The sequence below is a fragment of the Teleopsis dalmanni genome, chromosome X (genome assembly GCF_002237135.1).
Source record: "Teleopsis dalmanni isolate 2A chromosome X, ASM223713v2, whole genome shotgun sequence".
Lineage (NCBI taxonomy): Eukaryota > Metazoa > Arthropoda > Insecta > Diptera > Diopsidae > Teleopsis > Teleopsis dalmanni.
This window is the reverse complement of record NC_051848.1, coordinates 75,920,639-75,947,039: the sequence shown is the minus strand read 5'-3', so window position 1 is coordinate 75,947,039 and position 26,401 is coordinate 75,920,639. Positions and strand designations below refer to the sequence as shown.

Sequence of the window (26,401 nt, the reverse complement as noted above, 5' to 3'; positions counted from 1 at the left end):
AAATAATGAAACAACCTCTCAACCCAACTGTCCAACCCACCCATTGACCAGCTTCAAGATATTTGAAACGATTTCATCTGTAATTTCTATTATATTTGAAAACAGAATTTTTTGTAATGAAAAGGAATAAAATAATAAAACTAGCAACGTTATCAGTGAGCTGATAGATAGATTAACATACAAACATACAGACGAATACAATCGCCAGCGTCAGCAGTATTCGAAGTATCAGCAATTTTAGTAGATAATAGATAGGAAGAGCGAATCTGAAACAGCAGAAGCCAATCTCGCAACAGCTAGAAAGCAGGCCGCTTCATCAGAAGTTATCGGGAAGCCAGCGTGTGCGGATGCTGGCGAAAGTTATATTTAAGATTTTAGTCAGTGAGGAGCAGTGCGGGTTCGCCACTTAAACGGTCGGGTATTAATGGTGCTTTCAAATTAATTGCTATCTGCACTGCTAACAGTGCAAGTTAGAGCATTAAAAATTATTAAATAAAATTAGTTATAAAATTAAACAAAAAATTAAATAAATAATACAAAGGATTTACAGGGTGTCATCATTTCTTTACAAATAGTGTGCAAATAAGCGCAAAATAAAGGACTTTTAAAATGAAATTTTTAAGTCATCTTGGATATTTTCGTTTAAAAAACAGTTTCGCTAAAAAGTATAGCTGTACATTATTTGCAGTTCTTCTGGTCACATCAAGCCTCAGTTTGACAGATGCAGTACGACAAAGTAAGTATAATCAAAAAAAATTGTTTTAATTTCAATTGTAATTGATTAATTAAAATTATATTCCAATTTTGCTGATTATAACAAAATACTGATTTTATTATCAAAAAAAATTTGTTGCTAACACATCACGAAATTTGTCCCGAGACTAATTATCAAGCAATACTGCTTCTAGAAAATACATTCGATTTTTAGAAAGAAACAATTTCTAGATGACATATATCGGAATTTAATATGAACACTACTTTAAGTATTTGCAACAAAATAAAAGAAAAATAACTTTAGAAGGGTTCGAATAGAAATGAAAGTACAACAACAAAAATTTTAATTAACTTATTGAAATTTGACTGAACATACAACGTTCTTTCGATTATTGCCAAGTACTCATCATCAGTGGTTTAAGCAAATATTCGAATTTATTTTTAATTAGTTTATTGTTCGTATATAATTTGTTTGGATTGCAAGTACCGGGCTTAAAACTCATGTCTGTCAAATCAGTGTTTTAATCTTGTAGCCAAGGTTGCACAAAATTTCAATGCTTCAGTTCCACTAACCAAAGCACTTGTCATGCTTGAAATTAGAACGAGCTTATAGACTTCAGCTTTATATGGAAACATAAGTTCAATTAATTGAAAGTTAATTTTAAACATTAAAAATAATTTTGGATGTTGTTTAAAGATTGTTTTTTAATGAAAAAAATTATACGGTGTAGACCGTACAGTAGCTTCTAAAGAGTTATTAAGACTTTGCTAAGCAGAATCGTATCTTTGTAGATTTCGTAGACACCGAGTGTTCAGTGACTATTCCAGAAAAGATCTAAAAGTTCACAAAATCATTTTCTAATATCGAAAAGTGATAATTGCCATCTAACGGATATGAGAAGAGAGTCTAAACATTTTTTTCCGAATATTGCCGAAAGTTGGTTTTGAAACTAAGCGACACATTTGTTCGCAACATATTGATTATTTTGAGCTCTGTTTGGAGAATTAAATATTATAAACACGAATTTTTGCACCGGTTTGTATATATGGATAACATCTGTATCCAACACTAAAACTCGGATACAAAGTACTAGTAAACTAAATGGAGTGAAGCCGAGGTAACTTGTTCAATTTGATCAAAATAAACATTTTGCGCAACATTGTTATGACTTTCGTATGGTATGATCTTCTTGAAATATTTAGCCAAAGAAATTGATATAAAAAAAGCCAATTATTCCATTGGATTATAATTATGTTAAAAGAATAATATATAGACAATATATAGACTGGGCTATAAGTCATTGGTTACGATGCCCAACTATGTTCTTTATTGCTTTCTTAACTATTCTATTAATCACATTAGCGACCAACACCTGTTCGTAGATCTTGAAAACATGCAATAGTTAAAGAGATTCTACTCCAACAATGTTTTTATATTTAAGGCAAACCGCTTTTTTAAAATAAGGGATACATAGTTCTGCAATAAAGACATAGAAATGTTATAGGCCTGTTAAAATGATTGCATTAGAGACAGAGACTTTAATTGATAAATAAAAGTTTACAAAGTTGCTTTGGAACTTCCTATCTTAACTTAATATACGTGAAAGATTTCAATTAAATATACAAAACGTATCCTACATGATCCACTGAGATGTCGGTCTCAAATAGTAATGAGTACATTTCTGTGTTCTATTATTTATAAACTAAGCTTCATAAATCTTGAATATAGTCTAAACTTCAATACAGGTATTACTAAAATAATACGAATTCGTTTATGGCGTAGTGTATGCAGAGAGAACTGTGGTTAACTTGCCTCGAAGAGTCCAATAAATGTTTGAAATAAAAATATTGGGGTACACAACTGAAGTATTGAGATAATGCAATAATTTAGAATAGAATATTTTATTAAACAAAAAAATTTAATTTGAAATTCTCTTTTTCTATAAACTTATTTTGGAGAGCCAATAAACTTTTAAAATATTTTGCAAACATTTCTTTAAAATTCATCTTTGCAGCATTACATTCTTCCCCCTTAATCATTCACATCTTTCGTTATTTTATATATATATATATTATACATATTTTCTGCTTTATATCCAGTATCCGTTCTCATTCCAAATTAATCTATGTTAAGATCTAAATTTATCTAAAACGGATCTAAAACGGATTTGCTGTTAGTTTATCTTTAAGAAATGTTGCATATAGCGACTTTTTGGAGTCGGGTTCTCTTTCCCCTTAAAGTAGAGTGATGATCCGCTAGCAGAGGTATGGATATGTATATGTCCAGACAGTTTTATGTGACAGGGTATTATTTCCGAATTTAAATGTAGAGATGTTTTTTTAGTAAAATCAATTTCATAACTGCTAGAATAGTAAAAGATATTGAGAGGAACATTATTGATTATATGTATTAAATAATTGGTTTTGTTTTGTTGCTCTTTTATTTTTATGTACGAAACTATTATATGAAATGTTAAAATTAATTTACAAAAGTAATTTAAAATATTAATTTTTAATTTTTAAAATTGTGCCTTGGTCTGATACTAGATTCAAACGAGAGTTTTGTTTGTAATTTTAGCTGTCAAAAATGTTCATTTTGCATTGAAAGCAACAACAATTGACAGCTAAAATCACTAGCATTTTTTTTCAATTATATGCTTTATTAATTCTTTTTGAATGAAATTAACAATAATTAATATCAAATCTTAAAAACTTTTTTTGAATACTTATTAAACAGATTATGCTTTAAGGTATTAATAAAAAAAATTGTATTTTTATATTTATTTAATAACTTGGCGTTGGCCTCAAGCTTACTTATTTTAAAAAGAAAGAAGGGTATTATAGTTTGGAGCTAGGATGAGCATATGTTCGGGGCTTAAGAACCTTGTTTTATACATTTTTTATTTTTATTTTTTGATGGAGACCCAGATACACATAAGGTACACATATATATTTTTTTTAAGTTATATTTGGGAGTATAAACCAACAGACCAACAGATACTTAATTATAAGCAGAATGTTTGATTTTGAGGGGTCTACTAATAGGTTGATCAGGTTTATGTTTCAAAATATGGTATTTCTGTTTTTCGAGATATGCAGGCATTCGATTAGTATATATTGTATTGAATGTAAAATGTTGCGACACGTATAGGAGGATGATGGTGATCTATTGAATAAGTGTGAGTGAGTTAAACTGGTATGTCCTAGTCTTAATCAAATGTATTTGGTGAGGAATGCGCGTAGGAATTTATGATCATGTTTACGAGGGGTGAAATTGAGAATGGAAGTTTTATTAAAGTTAATATATTTATAATGAGAGGACGAGTCGTCAAAAATTTCTGACAATTTGCTTTTAAAATTGGTATCTATATAACTGGAGGGATCTGAGCTATTACGATTTTCAGTAAGTATAAACGGGTATTTTCAGGCACTTTTTACTGCTTCATCGGCTAGTTCATTGCCTAGTATCCCAGAATGCGGTTAGAGATAATGATATTTCTGATAGCAACTGTATAAAAGTTCAGATTAACTAAGTTGGTTACATACTGGATTGCGGACATGGAATCGGTGCAAATTGTAAAAGAGTCTTTCTAATTTTTGGATTTAGTAAGGGCTTCGTAGATGGCTATTAGTTTTCTGTTGTGAAAACTGAGGTGTAAGATGAAAGAAGTGAAGATTTAATTATTGAAGTCAGTTGTTACGCTAAAGCATGTAGCGAGGTCAAATTTTTAATAGTTTATATAAATGGTAGTTTATATTACATATTTGTTGCGGGTTCAACAGCCGTTTCCTACTAACAGCTGTTGGTGATAAGCTGTTGAATGTTTGAATGTGTTTTCAGTTTGAAAAAATACTTCGTAATACAAGTTTGAATGACATGACTTTGGGTATAATGAGATCCTTTTGAATAATGGAGTTTTTCAGATATCACGGAGCTCTTACAATCTGCCCGATGATTTTGTTTTATAATCTTTGCAATTTTTCTACATTGAAATTGCACGTGGTACCTCAAAGCTCTACACCATACATCCAGATTGATTTGATCATGACATCGTATAGCATTACTTTATTTTTGAGGCTGACTGCAGACTTGGAATTTATCACCAAGTCATTAACCTTCTATCAATATAAATGGTAACTATTTCACTTCATTGCATTGAGAAATACTATTATTATTATTTAGCTTAAATAAAGAGCATGTGACTTTTTGTAGAGTGACTAAGATCACAAACATGACAGCTAAAATTACAAACAAAGCTGTCGTGTGAATCCAGTATAACCTAGTTAGCTTTGTTGTGTGAATAGGTTTTTTGCGATGTAAGCCGAATCAATAAAATTACAATCAAAATTAAGATTATTTGTATCGTCTTAAGAGACCATTTGTAGTCCATTCACAATATCCTTACCTAATGGATTACAAAAAATTTTTTTTAATTAAAAATTCAGATAGAAATTTTTTTAAAAAATGACAAAGTAAACAACTAATACATCTCTCTAATTTGTAGCTGTTTAATATTGTTTTGATTAATATGTATTGATTTTTACAAAATAGTTTCAATTTCGTTATCTTTTACATTTCAACATATTAGTTATGCCTAAAATTCCATTAAACATATTTCTTCGTAATTTAATTTATTAGGATGTTCAATTCAAACGCTAATAAAAGTACGTACTAAAAGTACGTTAAGCAGCGGGACTGTGACGTGGAGTTACGTATATTATTCACCGCTCTAGCGGTAGAGTGCCGTATACTGTAGTGTGTACCGAGCCCATTTTTAAAATGGTATATCAAAAACAATAAAGATTTCTAACAAGTACGGCAATATGTTTAAACTAGTTTATGTTTAAAACGTGTTTAAACGATAGAAACATGACGCTCTTTACAACACTTAAGTCGTATTTAAACCGATTAAATGACTTTAAAAATCAACTGTTGTGTTTAGACTTCGTTTGTCACCACAAAATAATAATTTTTAAGAGAAAGTAAAGCCTCTTCTCTCATTAAATGTAACAACGGGAAATTAATAAAAAAAATTCAATTTAAAATTCATATTTTATGGACTTTTTCCAGTTTTCAGTTTACTAAATTTTGTTGTTTGATTTTTGAATGGTTTATTGCAACTCAGGGTTGCTGAGCTCAAATATGTAGCACATTTGTCTCTTATACATCTGGGTCTCTGTAACAACGTTGAAATATGAAGCTTTTAAGACGTCAAACAAAATATTATTTAAGAGATATATCAGATAAATATAGGGTATTTTTTAAGCTGCATGAGAACTATTGCTAGCGATAACTATGTTTTAACAACTGAGAATGTCAAACTGTGTTGTCATATCTGTTCATTAAGATTTGCCAATTCAGCATGAATCTAGCATTGTTTAACGCTAGAACAATGCCTCCAAATTGTGGAAAATTACTATGAAAAAAATAAATCTGTTCACAAAGTTCATAGAGTGCTTCGTCTATTTTATGGTCAATATAATCGGCCTAGTGCGCTACGTCAATAAACAAATTTGCCGTAAATGAAGCAAAGATAATTTTCAAGCCATTAACGATTCTTTATTACATCCATAAAAATTGACTGTTTGGCGCGGTTTACATGCTGACGAAATCATCGGTCCTTATTTCTTTCCAAATGAGGAAGAAGTTAGGAGCTGATGTTACGGTAAATGCTGACTGAATTTTTTTTAATAAATATCCAAAAATTATGGAGACGAGTTTATTTTAAGTCATTGATTTATGTCGACAACCGACAAACCAGTAACTCTTGACGCATTGGAAGTCAATGTTCATTCCACAATTGACGCCATAAGACCACATGTATTTCCGTCAAAAAAAAAAAAATCAAAAATTTAACTAAACAAATGTACCATGTAACTTATAGTCACGACGGATATCATATTCAAAAAATAAATGCCATCAAATTATCTACCAGATGATAATAAAAACATGTATTTCAATATTTCCCCATATACCATATATATAATATATATATACCCATATATAATACCCATATACCCATATAATAATACATAAGATATATAAAGTAAATAAATTTGTTTATATAAAACATCTACTAATAAATAGGTAAACTTTCCCTAAATTAATATTTTTTCCTGCAATAAAGAGAAATTTTTCGAAATTTTTTTTTTCTACTGGATGTTTTTAAGTAATATCTGAAAACCACTTACATTAAGAGAGAAGGAGAAGAATTTGGAGAAGCAAGTCTAAGGTGAAAACGTTTATTTTTCTTCGTTTCGTTTCTATTTATTAATTGCAAGTTTACTAAAGATATGAAATTTGCAACTTTTAAAAAAACTGTGTATGTTATGTATAAGTGTATAAGTAGTGTACATTGTGACCGAAAAGTTTCCGGTCACAATGTACAAACGCAAAATTCTTAATCTTCATCAATATTTATTTTATCTCCTTCAAAATATGCTCCATTAGAAGCGATACACAAATGCCAACGTTTCTTCCAATCATCAAAAAATTTTTTATAGGCGCTTTCCGGTATGGCTTTGAGTTCCCTCTGCGAATTCTGTTTTTCGTCTTCTATGGATTCAAAACGCGTTCCTCTGAGTGGTAATTTGAGTTTGGGAAACAGGAAAAAGTCACACGGTGCAAGATCAGGTGAATACGGTGGCTGTTTGATGGTATTTATTGAATGTTTGGCCTTAAAATCGTTGATAATGTTGGCTCGGTGCGAGGGAGCATTATCGTCATGAAAAATCCATGAATTATCCTTCCACAATTGAGGCCGTTTACGGCGGATAGCTCTCACGACCGATGCCTAGCTCTCGTGCTATCTCTCTAACACTCACATGAGGATTTTGGAACACGATTTCCTTTGCCTTTTCAATGTTTTCGTCGGTGGTAGAGGCCGAAGGTCGTCCAGAACGCGGCATGTCTTCGACGGTCGTACGACCGTCCTGAAAGGCTTTGTACCACTCATAAACTTGAGTTTTCGATAAAACTGATTACCCATAAGCCTTTTGTAGCATTCGCAACGATTCTGCACACGAAATTTCGTTCGAAACACAAAATTTGATGCAAACTCTTTGTTCAATATTTTTTTCCATTGTTTTTTCGCAACGCACTACTGAGGGGAACTGGTTTCAACAGCTGCCTTAAACGAACTGTCTTACAGATCGCGCTCATTTTTGGCATAGTAATTAAGGACAGTGCTGCCAAACTACATAAACTTAAAATATCGAAAAATATACAGCGCGCGAATTTTAAATGAGAACTTCCGAAAACCTTTCGGTCACAATGTATAATGCATCTGAATTCCCACATATATGAATATAAGTCGTGGAATGCCAATGCATTTGCGCTATCTTTGTGCCTGGACACAGTTTCATTAATGAGTAATTTTGAATTTGTTTTATAGATCCCCTGAAGAATCCAAAAATTTGTGGCAGGCCACAGTGTGAACATTCAGCGCCAAAATTCAGTTTCAGTGACGCTATCTACAAATATGACTACGCAATCGATTTACGTACCGAATTCTCGGGTACTGGTGAAAACAGCTCTGACTTATTTCTCCTAACAAATTTGGATTTGTTTTTTCCAAAACAATGTGAAGGATTCCTTCGAATAAATGACGTTAAATTATGGAACAAAGAATCAACTGATGATAACAAGAGTTCATCTTCCAGTGAAGATTTTGATTATTATGGTGAATTTAATGAAGCATCTGCGGAAAATGAGTCAGGAAAAATTGGTGAAATACATCCCAAAAGCAAGGAATTAGCAGCTGATATTAAAAAGAATATATTACGTTTTGCATTCCACGATGGCCTCATAAGTGAGGTGTGTCCTAATGAAAATGAACCTGCCTGGGTTTTGAATTTCAAAAAGGGCATCTTGAGTGCATTTCAAAACACAATGATGAGATTTGATGTAGATTTCAATACTACTGAAACAGACGTATCTGGTACTTGCAATGTGCAATATTCCCTAGAAAGCACAGATGATGTGTTTGTAAAGATTCGTAAAGTTAAGAATATAGCGAACTGCCGTAATCGTTATTCCACGCATTCTATATTGCAAACAACTCCTTACACATTTCGAGAGGACAAGACAATTTGGCCGATATTAAGTTCAGAAAGCTATTGTAATGTAAGTATTAAAGTATATTTATCTGCTCAGAAGAGCTGAATGAGTTATTTAAATAGATGACGATTGATCACAATTTATATCGGGAAATCAGCTGCTATGAAAGACATCAATTAATTCCTTTCTCAAACAGTAGCACTGGTGCTGTCACTACAACTAGTTCACGTCTACAACTGAAAGGGGAAGAGTCATATAGCAGCGGAGAGTTTTTGGCTGATTGTAAGATCTTTTGTAGTAAAATATAAAGAATCAGTTAACTAATTTTCTGCTTTTTATTAGATGATGAGATTATTGAAGTGCGTGATACGCTCCTGTTTGATCACACGCCATCTGTAAAACCGACACATGGCGAAATTAAAGCAGCGAGAGATCTCCTCAAGGAAATGTGTGCAGTTGGTTTTCCTAACATACGCAAGGAATTTTCAAAATATTTTACCCAGTTTTTACAAACTGCGAAGAATTTAGATTACAAGGCCTTATCGCAGTTAATAGCACGGGCAGCCAGCATTTGCGAAAATGGAAAGTAAGCAAAAATAAATTTATTATTGATCATATTTAGAAGTTTGAATATAAACAATTAATATAATGCTGCATACTGCAAAAGTCCTAACTGTGTTTAAGAGTTACAAAAGAAAAACTATTTTAATTCAGTAACGGCTTAAGTTAGAACCTTTCAATAAAACTATGTACTGTCTCAGTTGATCCGAACTGAATGATGTTTACTAACTTCTTGGAGTACATGTTTTTAGTTCAAGACGTTCTTTAGTTCTTTTGTATCTTTTACACAACAGCAATAGGCCAGTATTGTTTTATATGTTATTTTCACATTTAATATATCGTAATATTTTTGACTAGATATCATGTACTGGAGTCATTACCCTATATTGGTAGCACCGCTTCTTATCAAGTAATGCGTGATGAGATTGTAGCAAATGCAATATCGAAATCATTAGCGCATAACTGGATGATCTCACTATCATTTATACAGCGTCCAGATGAAGAAACGTTGGAGACATTTTATACGATATTGGAGTTTTCACGTAAGAAAATAGAACCAGAATATACCTTAGGCGCCTCTGCTGTCGTGCATAGCTATTGCAAGCATAATAAAAATTGCGCTGAAAATACCAAAATAAAGCGAATAATAAAATTGTTCGAGGACGAATTTCTGAGCTTATTCAATATGTATAAAGGTGAACGGCGTTCCAGGGACCGCATGAAAGTGATTCTTAAGGGTTTAGGAAATATGGGCATCATATCGGACTCTTTTGCAAAATATCTTCAGGAAATTATTGTTGAAGATATTGCACCGGTGGGTCTACGTATAGAATCTGTATTTGCATTTAGACGATCGAATTGTATCAAATATCGGACATTCTTTTTTGAGACCTATGCCAATTACACAATTAATTCGGAGGTGCGTATTTTCAGCTATCTGCAAGCAATGATATGTCCAGACTATCACTCCATAAATGCTATAAAAACGATTTTGGAAAATGAGCAAGTCAATCAAGTCGGATCGTTTGTATGGTCCCATTTGAAAAATTTGGCTAAATCTTCATCACCTGTAAAAATTGAAGCGCAGGGCCTGCTACTTAATGATGACTTGTCTGATAAATTTAAACTGGATATTCGAAAATTTTCACGCAACTTTGAACACAGCCTGTTTTTTGATGAATATAATTGCGGTAAGATAAATGTGAACATTAAGTATATATATTTTAAATGTATTTTATTTAAAAAGGCACTACAACTGATATGAATGTAATTTTCGGCTCTGAGTCTTATATTCCGAGAATGGTAACTCTCAATTTTACGGCAGACCTTTTCGGACAATCTGTAAATTTCTTTGAATTGTCTGCTAGGGCAGAAGGTTTTGAGGAATTGGCTAAATCGGCATTTGGTCCTAAAGGTCCTTTTAATCGCGAATTATTCAGAAAGAAATTATCATTTCTAAACAGATGGTTAGGTACTGATACATCTGAAGATGGTACGCATATTATTTAAAAACTTATAAAAGTTTGAGCATTTAAACTTTATTTTCTTTTTATATAATTATGTAGACACATTGGAAAACTTCTTCAATTTAGATAACTTACGACTGAAACGTGGTACTAAGAGTGAGACTGATAAAGAAAATACAACAACTGAAGATCAAGATTATGATTATAGCTTTGAGACCAATTCAGATTATACCACCGATCATAAATCTGAAAATCGTTTTAAACGTGCTGAAAATGGATACGAGACATATAAACAGAATTTAAAAGATGATGTCAACAATCTTGGCTATAAACTTAAATACGATTACAATAATCCGCGCTCTGAAATTGGAATAAGAATTTTTGGCAACGATTTACTCTATTATACGTCGGATGGCTTGCTAGAAGTAATGGAAAAATTTAAAGAATTTGATCCGTTCTTCCAGGCTTCAAAAATCCTCTCTGGAAAAGAAGTAACATATAGTAAGTCGAGGGTATTCCTTGACGCTTCATATAGTGTGCCACTTGCGATAGGATTACCGCTAGCAATACATGCGTTTGGAGCTTCGTCTGTAGATTTGCGAATCTCTGGCAATATGGAAAGAACTGAACCTTTAAGTGATTACTATTTCGATATGGAAGGAAAATTCAAGCCTTCAGTTTCAGTAGATGTAACAACAACAATGCAAACAGATATGTTTTACGATGTCTCAGGTATTAAAGTTAAGAGTAACCTATACACAAATTCTGAAATTGAAGCTAAGTTAAAAATGCGTGGAAAAGATATGGTTTCATTTTCCTTCAGTTTGCCACAAAATACAAATGAAATATTTAGTGCACAGTCCGAACTCTTGGTAATGATTGATAGCACAGAAGTACCTCAGACTGGCATTGAGAATCGACGGTCTAATATAACATGCACTTGGCCTGTACTCGATGATGCAATTGGTTTAAAAATGTGTTCTTATTATAGTGTTCCTGACTTAAGTCACAACTCTAAGACAATTTATCCGGGATTACTGCTAAGTGGGCCGCTTAATTTTAGTTTAATTTTATCGAAATCAGATCCTAGTGCTAAGAAATTTGCTTTTGAATACGAAAGAGAACAAGTTGATAACAATTCCAATTGGTCCTTAGTTTTTCATACACCAGGCTCCACACTCAAACGACTTTTAGTTGCAAATGTTACTAATATACCAGACGTTTTTAATGCTTCAGTTACTTATATAAATGGGAAAACTACTGCAGCTGCTGGTTGCAGTTACGACGGCGATCCTAATGACCGAAAACTTGATTTTTTCTTCGACACAAATGGGAACCGGAGTTTAAGTGTGAATATGAATTTAAAACGAGAGCAGGATCGATCAACAGTTTTTTATAGGCCGAAAATGTTGTTGGCTGTTAATGGAGTTAATATTACGGGCCTGGTTGGAACCGTACGCATAAATGAAAAGAATGGTATTACACAAAATGATATTGACCTATCTTTTGAAACAAGAAAGTTGCAAGCATTGATTCGTGGAAATGTTATACAAAGTGAAGTAACAACGTCCACAAATATGAGCATAAATTACAGGGTAAGTAAAACCTTCAAAAAAGTTTTGGTATCTCTGTTTATAATATGTTATATAGTCAATAGTATTAACACACATCCTTAACTTCCCTTTTTTCTTTAAAGCTGTCTTGATTTGTTTTTTCTCATATTAGTAGTACGAGTGTTTTTTTTCCAGCAAAAAAAAAATTCTTTTTGATCCGTTCAAAACTGTTTTGTTATTATTCTCAGATCTTAATAACTCTTCGATGCATTATCGTGGGTCTGGAAACATGAAAATAGCTTTTGCAGCTAAACCTGAAGAGTATATTGTAGATAAAGGTAAAACAGCCTGCCAATTCAATTAAATTTTCCAATCTTCATAAAATGCTGCTGGTTTTTCCACATATCATCGATGATCACGCGATGGTCATTAGTTGAAAAAAATATTCGACAGTAACTATATGTCCTTTTGAAGATAACACATGTGATAATTATGTTCTTTACTTTTTTCATAAATTTTAAAATGTATATAAAGTTCGCTATATTATTAGAATTAGATTTATTGTTAAGAATCGATGAAAAATTTTCTTAGATTAAGTTGAAACATATGGATTCGCTTATGGTCCATAAGAGGTTAAATTTTCAGCCATCTTACTAATAGGATTTTCATATACAAATATTTGTGCAAAATTGAAGTCTTTGTGCTATAAGATATGCTTTTGACCTTCGTAGCCTTAAAAAGATTTAATAATCGATTAGTCACAATAATATTAAGGGTTTGTTGGTGATTTGTGGAGTAACAGCTTTTATTAAACATCTCCATCAAGATGTATTATAAGTGGATATACCAACAAATTTAAAAACACTTACCCAGTTATTTATATTCACAAGTCTAGGTAAAAAAATGCAATGGAAGAAGAAGAAACTTGTTTTTTAATTTTCGCTAGGCTAAATCTTTTAAATGTTGATGTAAGATCTTTAAGTAAGCTTAATTGGGAATATAAAGATTTTGCTCCATTTTCGACAGAATACAGTTTAAAAGTGTTATTTTTTCAAAAATTAAAAATTTTCCAAAATTAATTTTCTAAAAGTGATCACTATTCTAAAAATTATAAACAAGTTATAGATTTAATCTTGTATATCATATTCCGTTCATATTTTAAAATTAGTGGCTTTGTGTTTCTCTTTTTTTATGTCAATTACAACCGAAACTTATAGACAAAAATTAAATACAATTAGATAACTATATATCAGTTTATTATATATATAAAACAACTATTAATAATAAATTCTCAATTTAAAATTTTTTTCAGTTTCAAGCTAACAAAGTTGAAACTATAAGTTTCGAGGGGAAACTGATGAATACTGGAGATAAATCAAAGACAGAATATAGAACAAATGTGAAACTAAAGACTTCTGCATATCCGAAACTGAATTTTGCATCAAATGGCACCTTGCTTAGTTTGCAAGGTCACACGGAAGGTTATATAACTTACAATAATGCCACAAATATCATAGATCCAAGTCATACCAGTTCCATGAGAATAGTATTCGCACGATCGCTGTCGGATGACCAAAACTTTGATGGATCTCGGACTCGTGCAAGTTTTGAGGTGAAGGTACCAAAATCAAAAGTGGATTTCCGGATTTTAGCCAAGTAAGCTACATTAGAGTGCAAAATCCTTTCTATTATTTATTAATTTTTTTTTTTGTATCGCAATAAGGCATGAAGAAAGGAGTAAGAATGGCACGGAGCATAACGTAATTCTTAGTTTGCGATATGCACCAGAAAAAGAAGCGACAGGTTTGTTTTCCATACATTTGCCACGACGTAGTCTGTTTGCTGTTGATTCATATATGAATATTAGTATACCGGAATTCAACTCATGCACAGCACGAATTAAACTGACAGAGAAAACACCGAATGATTACCTGGTTAGTGCATCTTTAAAAAAGTAAACGTATTATTTAGTTGTAAAGATCTATAATTGAAATTAATATATGAATTTATCACTCAATCAGATATTTTTAAATGGATCATGGTTTACTGGGCATACCATATCGATAAGAGGCAACTATAAGGATAAAAGTTCGCGTATACAGTCCCTACATCAGCTTAAACTTCTTGCCGATAGTCCTTCTTTTGAGGTCACATCTCTAAATTTGGTTTATCGCCGTAATCAACTCGTCATTTTCACTGACGCGCAGGCTAAATATGGAAAAGATTCTTATGGCTTAACAGCTCAACATGCCGGGAATGCTAATAACAAAAACTGGAATACAGAATTACGACTCAAAGTAATAGATAAGGAATATTCAATGAATGCAAAGCTGCTATCAGAACAACCAAAACTGTTGGAACTAGAAGTACATGTAGACAAGTAAGTATAAGTCAAACAGAAACGGAGAATCTCCAGAACATTAATAACAATTTATCTGTCAACCGTGTTTTAAATTAACTTAAGGTTGTTTACTGATCGGAAATTTTTAACAAATAGTATTACAAATAAATATTAATCAATTTAGTAATGTTCGTCTCTTTTTGTGGAACATCTGATATGTTTATAATACTTACAGTTAATACCTAATACATTTATATGCCGAATACATTTTTATAATGACGACTTTTATAAATATTTTTTACTTAATATCTATATAATATTGTTTTAAACCTAAAGTTTCATACTTTACAATCTCACCTATACACCCATCTCACCCATCTTGTAATTCCAAAAGTAAACGTAAATAATATATACATGCGATTGACATTTTGATCAACTTTTTATATTAATTCATTGCATGAACCTTGTCATTAGCTATAAAATTAAATATTATTCAAATGTCATTCATGGAATATTTTACAGTACTCGGTCCTTTTGCAATAATTCAGTTATGAGTAGTTAAATATTTGTCTTCAAAATATCGAGCGAATAACGATTATCAGCCTAAGCAGGTGCACAATTGATTAAGCTAGTCGCAGTACCAAAAGACCTTCGCCTAATCCATAAACCATTACATTATATTACCTCAGCCTAAGCATGATCCTTTACGCAGCATAAAAAAAGGGTTTGTCACCAAATCGCATAATAACTTCCAGAAAATGTCTCTTGAAAGACATCCAAAACAATACGTGTTATGTTGATTTCGGCTTATGACGCTGGCATGTTAGAACTTAATACATCACACATTCATATTTGAAATCAAAAAAATAAAAAATTATGACAAGGTGCTATAGCGATCAAAAACAACCGTTAGCTCAAAAAATAGTTCCAGTCCAAACGGCTAACCAAAAAGTTACTTTTTACGGGTTCATGATCTTCTGACAGCTACTTGTACTTATAGACCTCAGATCCGACAATATGGACAGTATATTCGCTAATCCAAAAATGAGCCTCATCCAAACGCTGTTGTTTGGGTACCGAATTAACGTATATTCTACATATAGTATATAAAAAAATGTACATTTTTGAAACCATATTGCCACATCAGGCCACGAAATGGATAATTCTGTAACTTTATATGGACACTGTTGTTTTTCTAGAACATTACTTAGAGAACAGATATCAGAATTTTACCTTTACGCGGATTTCTGTTGATAGGAGCTTGATTCGATCTTTGATATTTAAGACTTTATTGTAGATTTTATATTAAAGAAAACTTCTTATATAAGCTTTTGTAACCTTTAAAGCTGTTTCGTGATTAATCCTGAAACTGTCTATTTACTGGTATTTACATATAATATAACTGTATATATATAATTAAGTGGAAATTCAATTACAAACTGCTAAATATTTAAATTAAAATAATTTTATTTTTATGAAAGAATAATAAAAACAACTTAAATTTTTAATAAATGAATTCCATTTTCCAGATTACGAGATATCCATGTAAAAGTCGGTTTGCTGTCATTAAGCAAGCGTAAAGAGGTTTCATTGGAATTGAAATGGGATGCTAACCGTGATCCAACGCAAAGATTAGGTTTACTAGCTGAGTACAATAACAATGCAGAAAGCAAATATGATGGAAACCTAATGGTTACATATCCAGACAGAACGATAAGTTGTGGCTTTGAAAGTTACACGGGCGGTCCGAAGTATTATGGATCGGCTAGAGTTTCTTGGAGCGTTAATGAAATGATTATGTTTTCATACAATGCTGGCATTTCGCCTACAAAAGAATTAAACAACTATATTTTTGCTGAGTTCACTACCCCGTTTACCGGCTGGAAGAAAAATAAAATACGAGCAGGTGTTTATAATGTGGGAAATTTATTTTTGGGAAATACTTCATTATTGTGGGCAGATAACCAAAATCTTGAATTAAGTTTTAAAAGCGATTACCTTATGGATAATCCAATTGTTAGTGTGGACGTTCAGTTCGGTGTTAGTAGCACTGTTAAAGATATACCCACATTATTTATTAAAGTGCAACATTGGCAGGATTTAAAGAAATACCAATCTGATTTGGATTTGCGTTATAGCGGCTCTAATGACACAATGATTATATACGCCTTAAAGTCTAACTGGGAGTTGTATCAAGACCTTAAATTTCAGAATATATCAGGCACCATACTATTAATCAGTCCTTTAGAGGGTTATCAAAAGGGCGGATTAGCTGCTAAATTTAGTATGAGTGATCAGCGAGAGATTCGTGGGGCTGCGTCATTGAATTTTGATATACGAGAATTCACTCTGGCAATGGATGGATATATCAAGAAAGTGACGGACAATATGTTAACTGTGAACATTACTACGCCATTAGAAAAGTTCCGTTTTATTGATGGACGTTTTGGTCTTAATGAACATAAGCGTCATGCCGTTGCTGAGGTTCGTGCGCCCACTGCAGCACTTGGTGCAGAAGTACTTTGTGACATTAGGTCTTTGTTAAATTTTGATGTGAAATTAAGCGTTGCTACTCCTATAGATAGCATTAGGCAAGCTGCAGTAATTGCAAAAGTAAAAACAGACACAGTTGATTTGAGAGGTATTTGGAATAATGCCACAATTGGTTTCACTGGTGTTTGGCGTATGCATAATATAACCGACTTTGAATACTCATATACTGTATTCACACCTTTGGCAGGTTTTGATGAGATCGGATTCATAATCAAACTAATAAAGACCGATTATTTCATTGATATGGATATATACGCAAAATTAGCTCATTATAAAGCGGGTGTCAAAATAAATGGCCATCCCAAATCAAATCTGCTTAGAGAGCTTGGAAACAACAAAATTGAGTTAGAACTTTTATATGATGATGATTTCAAACCAATACTAATTGAAGAGGATGAAGATTATGACATGAGCCGAATGGACTATAATGAGTTCTTTTCATATTTCGTAGATTTTAAATTGGACACATTAATTTGGCCTACTATTAACGGTGTAGTTGATATACAAGAAGTATTAGACATTTATATTCTTGTTTCGACCATTGACTTACCACAAGGTCGCATTGATCTGAAAAATCGCTTATATTTCCCCGATTACATTAATGTTCTTAATGTGCTCAATGTGAAAACACCATTCCCAGTAGCTAATGAAATTAAGGGAACTGTTGAATATCGCGTTAACTTGGACTTTACCTCATTTTATGAGAAAGTAGGTGTAATTGTGTCGAACGACATGAATGAGTTAAAGGAAGGAGGGTTTGTAGTGAACTATACTAAAGCAGATAATACTCTCAAGCCAAAGGAACATAATATTTACTTAAAACTAAAGACGCCTTATGCGTTACTACCGCAAATTGACATCACGGGCAGGTTTGAAGTTGATGATAATATTTACAGAGGCAACGTTACTTCGATAACACAGGAAACTACTTTGTCGCTTGGTGCTTCTATTGAGGTAAGAGTTATACAACACATTATTTCCTCTTCTTGTTATATAAATAAACATAATAGAAAGAAAATAATAAATAATTGTCTTAATAAGATTAGAAAAGATAATGTATTCGTTATCATATTTACTCATGTTAATGCACTTATAGGCAGAAGAGAATTTCCTGGAAACGTCAGTTGGTATATTGCTTCATACAACCGTGGTACCTCATTATGGTTGCCGGTTGTATTTCAAGAAAGACTTCGCAGTTGCTGATAATACAATCGATTTAAAATTCGAAGTAACGGATGACGTAACAATCAACAAGGTGAGTACAAATAACAACGCTAACACGGTATTGTTCTTTAAATTATGATATATTACTGTTTTCCATTCTATAGCTAGAATTTTCCACTGACTGGCACAACAGTCAGGATATACTTGTTCATGTAAACGGACGGATCAAAACTACTATGTTACCTCTTAAAGTAGCTGAAACAACAGTTTTCATTAAGAAAACTCCAAATCCCCAACTTAATTTCAATTTAGCATTTATTGGAAAAGATGGTTACAAAATGAGTTATGGAGCTAAGGGTAGTAAAAATCGCGACGTATTCAATGTTGAAATGTACACACCAATTAAAGATTTCAAAAATATATCAATGCACGGCACTATAATAAAGAATCCCACTAAGATGGATGAGTACAATATCAATGGGCATTTATATCGAAACATGGCCACATATAGCTTGAACGGTGTCATTAAAATGGGAGACAACTATATGACTGATACACGCATTCGGCTTAAGCCGAAGGCGGGTGGTCGTGATGGTGTTATAGAACTAAGCTTATCAGAGAATGACGATAGTACAAAAGGCGTAAAGATTCGATTTAGTGCTATAGAAAGTGGTAGAATGTGTCAAATATCTGGTGGTTATTCTTACAGTCCTGCAGCTGGCTTAGATTTTTCGTTGTTAGTCGAGTCAACTGAAGCAGAACTGTCACGTATAAACTTGAATGGCAAAATTTTAAAATCTGGAACAGGAAACGTAGTTAGCGAAATTTCATTGCAAACCCCATGGAAGGAATTGGGATTAGAGACAGTAAAATTACGGTCTGATTTAGATATAAGTGATACCGCCGGACATGTTCGAGGAGAGTATGCCATCGGTTCTAATATGGGTAGTGGAAATTGTCAGTGGTCTTGGATATTAGGAGAAAACGTTTTGTTGTTACTTGAAAGTTATGTTGTGCGTACAAACAATACACCACGTGTGGTTCACAGTAGCATACATTATCAAAACCCAGATAGGAGTTTTGCTCGTCTTTCAACTGGTGGTAAATTAAGCGTTGATTCGAAATGGATTTTCGAATTGAATGGTACTGCAAATTACCGTTCTATGGATGATATTATGGCTGCCATTGTAACGAAATTGCCCGTTCCTGTTGGTGACGTGCACCACATTGGAGCTCGCTATCGCGGAAACCTTCTTAATCCGAAAAATCTGCAACCGAACTTATTTATAGAAGGGAAATACAATTCTGAAGAAGCAAATCGTAGATTCCTTACAAAGGTGTCATATCGAAATGTCACGGACTTGCAGGGAATGGGACATGTCGAATGGGGCGTATCTGATGATTTGTCTATAGTTGCAGGGGATTTCCAGATGCTACGAAAACCTGATGTGCGACGCGAATTCTATGCAAAATTAATAACTCCCAAGTATAAAAATGAAAACACTTTGTTCTTGAAAGGAAATTATGACATGTCACATGAGAATCATCAGTTTGTGTATGTAAAAATTATAAAAGTTTTATTATAACATATAATATTATTAAATATATTCTCTTTTTTGCTAAATAGATGTGCACTCGACTGTCCTGCATCACGTCATATTGGAGACGTAAATATTTCGTATAGTTCACTTACAAATATGTATGGTCATGTTAATTCCATAACTCCATTCCTTAACATCAGTAACATATCTGCCGACTTTAACTTTACCACAACAAGGTATGTAAAATAACCATTTTAATATTTAGAGTACCAACAAAATTTCATATTAAATTCAGATTGGTTCATATTAAACCAATTAATGAGACCATACTAAAAAATTAAAACTTGTTCGAAGTTTTATTCGAGTTCAAATAATTCAAAATAATTGACACAAGAGTGGTATTTTAGGTGATTAAAATTTTTGCATTATGGGTGACTTGTTAAAACTATGTTTCAACAATTTTTAAAACAAACTTTTGGTAATAATTTCTGCTTTAACGAATACTTTTACTCATTTATTTTAAGTGGAGAGAGTTACCGATACATAAAAGGTACATGGCCGACAGATTCAGCATACTTCCAGTTGCATAGCCATTACAACTCAGAGAATAATAATGACCATCTAAAAGGAGTAATAGAATTGGAAGTACCGATTACAACTCACCATCGTGCTGATATAACATATGGACTGGACAAAAACAAAAACGAAGACAAGGGTGTACTAACTGTGGTATATAATGACAACAAGCTATTAGATGGATTATATAAACGTGTAGCGCATAAGGAGCATCCCATCTATACGGAAATAACTGATATCACACTTGAAAATGAAAAGAAGCCCTTAGGGATACATTACGTTAATACTAAAGATGTAAGTACGCCGTATGGTTACTCAGATATAAAGCATGTGGAAATATTTGAGTTGCGTAATACCAACAATTTCAATTTGACCGGAGAATTGCATAGTTCTTCGACGGCAAAGGGTCAAGAATTTAAGATTGTGGCAATACATCCAAATAGAACGGTAATAGTCACAACAAATTATGAAGAATTAGGTGAGAAAACTGTAAGGCAACGTAGTAAAATAGAACTATCGAAAACAGCCTGGATAGGTTACAATGTGGAAATTGGAAATTTCAGTACGGTAGGTGATACTTCTACAAACAATATTATATTTAAAGCAAATAATAACTCTATATATGTATATATACATTTTAAGGTTGGCAACGAGTCGCAGAACTTTTTGATTGAACTTTTTTATCCTAAACGTTACTTGTCTACAGAAGGTTACTATTACACAACAGACAACACATTTAATTCGGATGTGGCCTTCAAATGGACAATGAATGAGAATTCTTCAGAAAAGAAAGTTGTGCGCACCGGTCTACTTTGGAAGTCGGAGCCATTACGACGCAAAGATAGAGATAATCAAACAGTGGTATTCACAGTAGGTCATCCCTATCTTGAAAAAGATGTAACATTTAAAGGTACATTCTACCGAGGCATAGAAGAACTGCTGAAAACGACTATGGTCATAGACTATTCAAATGACCCCGAGCATCTAATAGAGTTGGGTGCCTCCATTAATGACTTACGCCATGAAATGGGATACACTAATTACTCTTTTAAATTATTTGCCTTCCATAAAGCTTCTGAGATTGAAATGAACTTAAATGGAACAGCTGCAGCTAAGCCATCTTATTATAAGACTGAATCATATGCGTATTATAAACGAGATTTTTATCCCATAAAACATGGCAAATTTTTAGCTTTACTTGACTTAAATAATAAAATAGTTGATTATGAAGTAAGTATAGAAAACAATCTCATATTTATAATTTAACAAGAGTTTCATATTTAATTTTTTTTTTAAATACATTATAGCGTATTTCTCCCTACCATGCAGTACGACTATACGCCAAACCAAAATTAGAGTATCCAATTTACAGTCTTAACGCAACAATATGGGATACGCCGCAAACAAATAATACAGGATACGTTTATATTGACATGAAGCGCAAAGTCGTAAGAATGGATTTCAATTTGACTGAGGATGCAAGCCAAAATCTACAAATTGTGGGATATATTCCAGATTCACGTAGTGGCTATTTCGATATTTGGCGTAACTATGACGAAATACGAATAATTGATGTAAGCAGTTACTACAAAATGAATCATTCACGTCTGATAACTGGACGTTTTCATTGGAGACCAAAGATGAAAAATGAGCTACGGGCTAAAATTAATGCTGTGGGCACTTCTCTATACAATTCATTCTCTGATGGAATTGACTTTTGGATCAAATCACTTTATAGCGAGACAGTTGAGGCTATTGGCGTAGTCTGGGAGAAGACAAAGAATTATAATGAACACTTCATTAATGATATTGGTGAGTTGAGTGTACTTGAAGAAGACTTGGAAGATTTACGGGCATTTATAAATCAAACTTATTCGGCAAATGATTTCTACATCAGAACTGTAGTTAACTTCAGTCTTACAATTTTGGATGAATTAGCAATCAGAGATCATATTGAATCACTGCCAAAAATATTTACTGAAATATTGCAAGCTATGGGAGATTCAGGAAAAGCTTTACGCAACAGCATTGTATGGTTGATTGAGACTGTTAAAACGGCTTACAACAATATTTTGGATGTTATTAGTCGATTTTTCCACGGAGAATCATTGCAGTATTTATCAACACTGTTAGAAAAAGGTGTACAAAAATATGATAAATTTGTGAAGGACCTTCATATATCTTTTATAAAATACGTGGAGAATTTGTGGAATAAATTTTGGACTATGATGTCAAATTACTGGAGAGGGGTTCTAAAGCGATTGGAACCACATGTATTTAAGGCAATGAGTTTAATTGAGGCCACCGCTTGGGACTTCAGCAAGGAATTATTTGATTTCATATATAAACGAACAAATGAATTAACTGAATCTCCATACTTTAATAAAGTATCAAGCTTTACACAAGATGTGGAACATTTATACAAAGACATCCAATCAAACGATGCAATTACAAATTTCAAAAAGTACTCAATGATCGCCTGGAACTTCTTCAAAGAAAAGTATTTTAAGCTTGTGCCTTTTGGGGCTGAACTAAATGAAGTTCTAACAGAGATATTTGATGAAATTAAAGAGCTAAGGAATATCAATGAAGTACGTATTGTAATCGAGAAGTATAATGAAATAATAGCGAAATTAGAGTGGATCTTAAATGAACTACAGTTTGAAACTCGTCTGCATCAACTGTATGCATTGGTGCGCAATAAAATCCGAAATTACGCTATGAATGCCATTGAAACAGCTGATATGTATCGTGAAGCCAAAACTAAATTTATTTTCGATCCAGAGGAGGGTATTATAGACTTGGAGCAGAAACTGCCAATGTCTTGGCATGCATTCAATGAAACACCTAAGTTTGAGGAAATACCAGAGTATAAACTTCTGGCAAAAGCACAAAATATTTTCTCGACAACAAATTCTTCGTTGCTCAAGTATATATATAACTTACGCTCGAACTTAGATCCGAAGACGTGGCTACCACCGTACTACTGTAAGTTACAACAATTATTTATATTCTTTATTTCTACTCTACTGCAAATTTTTGTTTCAGCTCAAGCATTACTTGTAGACTTCCGTCATTATATGACTTTCGATAAGAAATTTGTAGGACTCAGCAAGGGACAACAGAGAAGTACACAATGCTCATATTTGTTAGCCAACGATTTTGCACAAAATAACTTTACATTACTATTGGAACCATCCGTAAGTAATATAGCTTTGCGAAGTAATTCCTTACAGTTAGTTTGGGAATAGACCGAGATGTTGACTTATTTTTATATATCATTATTATTATTATATATCATTATTATAGATCAACAAAAATTTCGTTGTTCAAATTTCAACTTTTCTATTATTTTTCCCTTAAAACATAACAACCGAAGCAATTGTTGTGCTTTTTAATAAGAACAGGATTATAAGTCACGGCTTATGGGAAAAGTGATTAACTAATATATTTATTTATGTACGTAAATTCTCTTATTTGGGAAGGTGTTACGATAACAAGGCACCCTTGTTATCGTAGAATAACAAGGGTGTCAATGTTATTCTACGATGACTTAAGCGAAACGAAAAATGGGACAATATTTTTTCTTAGTTTTTTTCATAATAATTGTATTATGACTTCTGAAATTCAATTTCAGAAGTCAACTATGACTCTTCTTTATTAATAAAAATATATTGCTATTAAAGAAAATACTACTACTAGTACTATTGCTATTATTGTTTGCTTCCAGTTGAATGCAACCCATACAGGTGAAGAAGGAATGAAACTTATATTAGTAGCTAATGGAGAAGTCATACAAATAGATCTCTTAAACGACGTAAGTTGTTTCAGTTTGATTGTTTACAATATGAAAATTAATTTTTTAATTGTTTTCAAAATCCAGAATCTAATTGTTAATGATGTGGACAAACCTTTACTGCCTATTAAACTTGGCGAAGTAACTATATTCCGAGATCACAATATACTCTCTATATATTCAGAAACTGAATTCAATCTGCACTGTAATTTAGAGTTTGACTTGTGCTGGTTTGAATTAAGTGGATGGTACTTTGGTCAAACCGCTGGCTTATTGGGTACCATGAATAATGAGCATTTCGATGAATACTTAACGTCGAAAAATTATATAGCGAAAAGTGAATATGAGTTCACCTCCTCATGGTCAATGCGTACATGTAGAGAAGAAAATGAATCCATTCAGCTGAATACCAATGAAAATATAAACGAATTATGCAACCATTTCTTCAAATCTGGTATTTTATCAGCTTGTGTTGACACAGTAGATGCAACGCCATTCTTCGATATGTGTTTAGAGATGGGTGAAAAATCATCATCCATACGTCCGGGACATCCAGCGGTGAAGGGTGTCTGCACTGCCGCATTAGCGTACATTGAGGCTTGCACAGCAGCTAAAGTGCCAATGAGAGTGCCAGACGAATGTGTCTTGTAAGTTAGAAATCTCCAACTTTTTAAGATATTGCTAAAAACTGAAATTTACACTTTAAAATGACCAATTTTTTTTCTTCAGTTGCCAACTTTCAAATGGTACATATGTGCCAGAAGGTACATTTGTAGAACTTACTAACGAAAACGTAACACGTAGCAGTGATATTGTCTTCGTAATTGAAGCCAAATCTTGTAACGCCAACTTAACTGAGTCGAAGCATATAATGACACTAGTTTCCACACTAGAGGAGCAATTACAGGCTAACAAAATAGTAAATAATCGGTAAGTTAAGCATCAACTTTCTTCAATTTTACGAAAACTGAGTCTTCATACTTGTAGTTATGCTGTTGTTGCATTTGGTGGGCGTGCTCCATTTGACAAGCCAATGAGTATATCGCGTGAAAATCGTGTCTTTACTAATGACTTTAATGAACTCGAAAGCTATTTCAATCATATTCAAATTTATCAAGGACTCAATAACGATGTATTACAAGCCGTGTCAGTAGCCACAAAGCTCGATTTTAGACCTGGTGTTTCTAAAACAATTATTTTAATGACATGTGGTGATTGTGCAGCACATCATATGCGTTTCGATTCGACATCCATATTACAATATTTGATGGAGGAAGGTGTCAACCTACATATATTAGCAGATACTGAATTTGAGTTTGAAAAAACACGCAAACTGCGTCACTTCTTCGGTTTAGATCGGGAGTTAGTTTTTACGAAACGTTTCCCCGAAGGAGATGCGTCTACACGTGCCCAACTACATATTCCCAGAAGTGATCTAGGAATCTGCCGGCCATTAGCGCTTGAAACCAATGGTTCTGTGTTTAGTGCTAATAGGCTTAAGATGAACGTTAAGTATTTAGTCAAACGTTTTTGCACAATTTTCGCAAAACGAGTTGCTAAAAGTGCAGTACCAAATTTAAATCAGACATGCGAGTGTTCTGGTTATAATACAGGAGTTTCTTATATGGCTTGTTCCCCGACCCTCTACCCAGAAGAACAAATCGATGACTATGTAAGTAGAGAATATAAATAATTATAAAGTAATAATTAACTATATGTATAAAATTCTGCTAATTTATTTTGAACTAGGACTCCCAATTCAGTGACTGGGACTTTGATGATGACTTCTACAGTTAAATTTGGAATAAGTTGATTCTACTTTTCCAAGTCTTAGGCATTATTTTTATGCTAATTTTGTAATTAAATAAAAACCTGTTCTTTAGGAATGACTTATTTTAGACATTTATAAAAATCACTTCTTTTATGAAATCTAAATATCGTGTTGGAGGAAAGGTGCATGGAAACATGATCTGCTCACAATATCTCCAAAAAACTTAGAGCAATAGTTTTAATGCATATTTATTTTTGCAATTACTTATAGTATATCTAGTGTAAGTTCTTATTTTGTAAAAGTAAT

General features: G+C 32.8%; 1 protein-coding gene across 1 annotated transcript; it reads left to right on the top strand.

The window, feature by feature from the left end:
• Window positions 1–304: 304 nt before the first annotated feature.
• On the top strand, window positions 305–26,401 carry LOC119662001 (apolipophorins). The gene is made up of 23 exons (XM_038071538.1): window positions 305–736; window positions 8,109–8,839; window positions 8,896–9,055; window positions 9,116–9,359; window positions 9,692–10,524; window positions 10,581–10,826; window positions 10,900–12,395; window positions 13,666–14,009; window positions 14,077–14,287; window positions 14,375–14,733; window positions 16,224–18,201; window positions 18,344–18,502; window positions 18,576–19,966; window positions 20,039–20,188; window positions 20,477–21,095; window positions 21,171–21,758; window positions 21,836–23,516; window positions 23,577–23,728; window positions 24,259–24,345; window positions 24,412–24,971; window positions 25,054–25,254; window positions 25,312–25,996; window positions 26,074–26,401. The coding sequence occupies exons 1-23, from the start codon at window positions 610–612 to the stop codon at window positions 26,119–26,121; spliced, it is 13,050 nt and encodes a 4,349-aa protein (XP_037927466.1). The 5' UTR covers window positions 305–609; the 3' UTR covers window positions 26,122–26,401.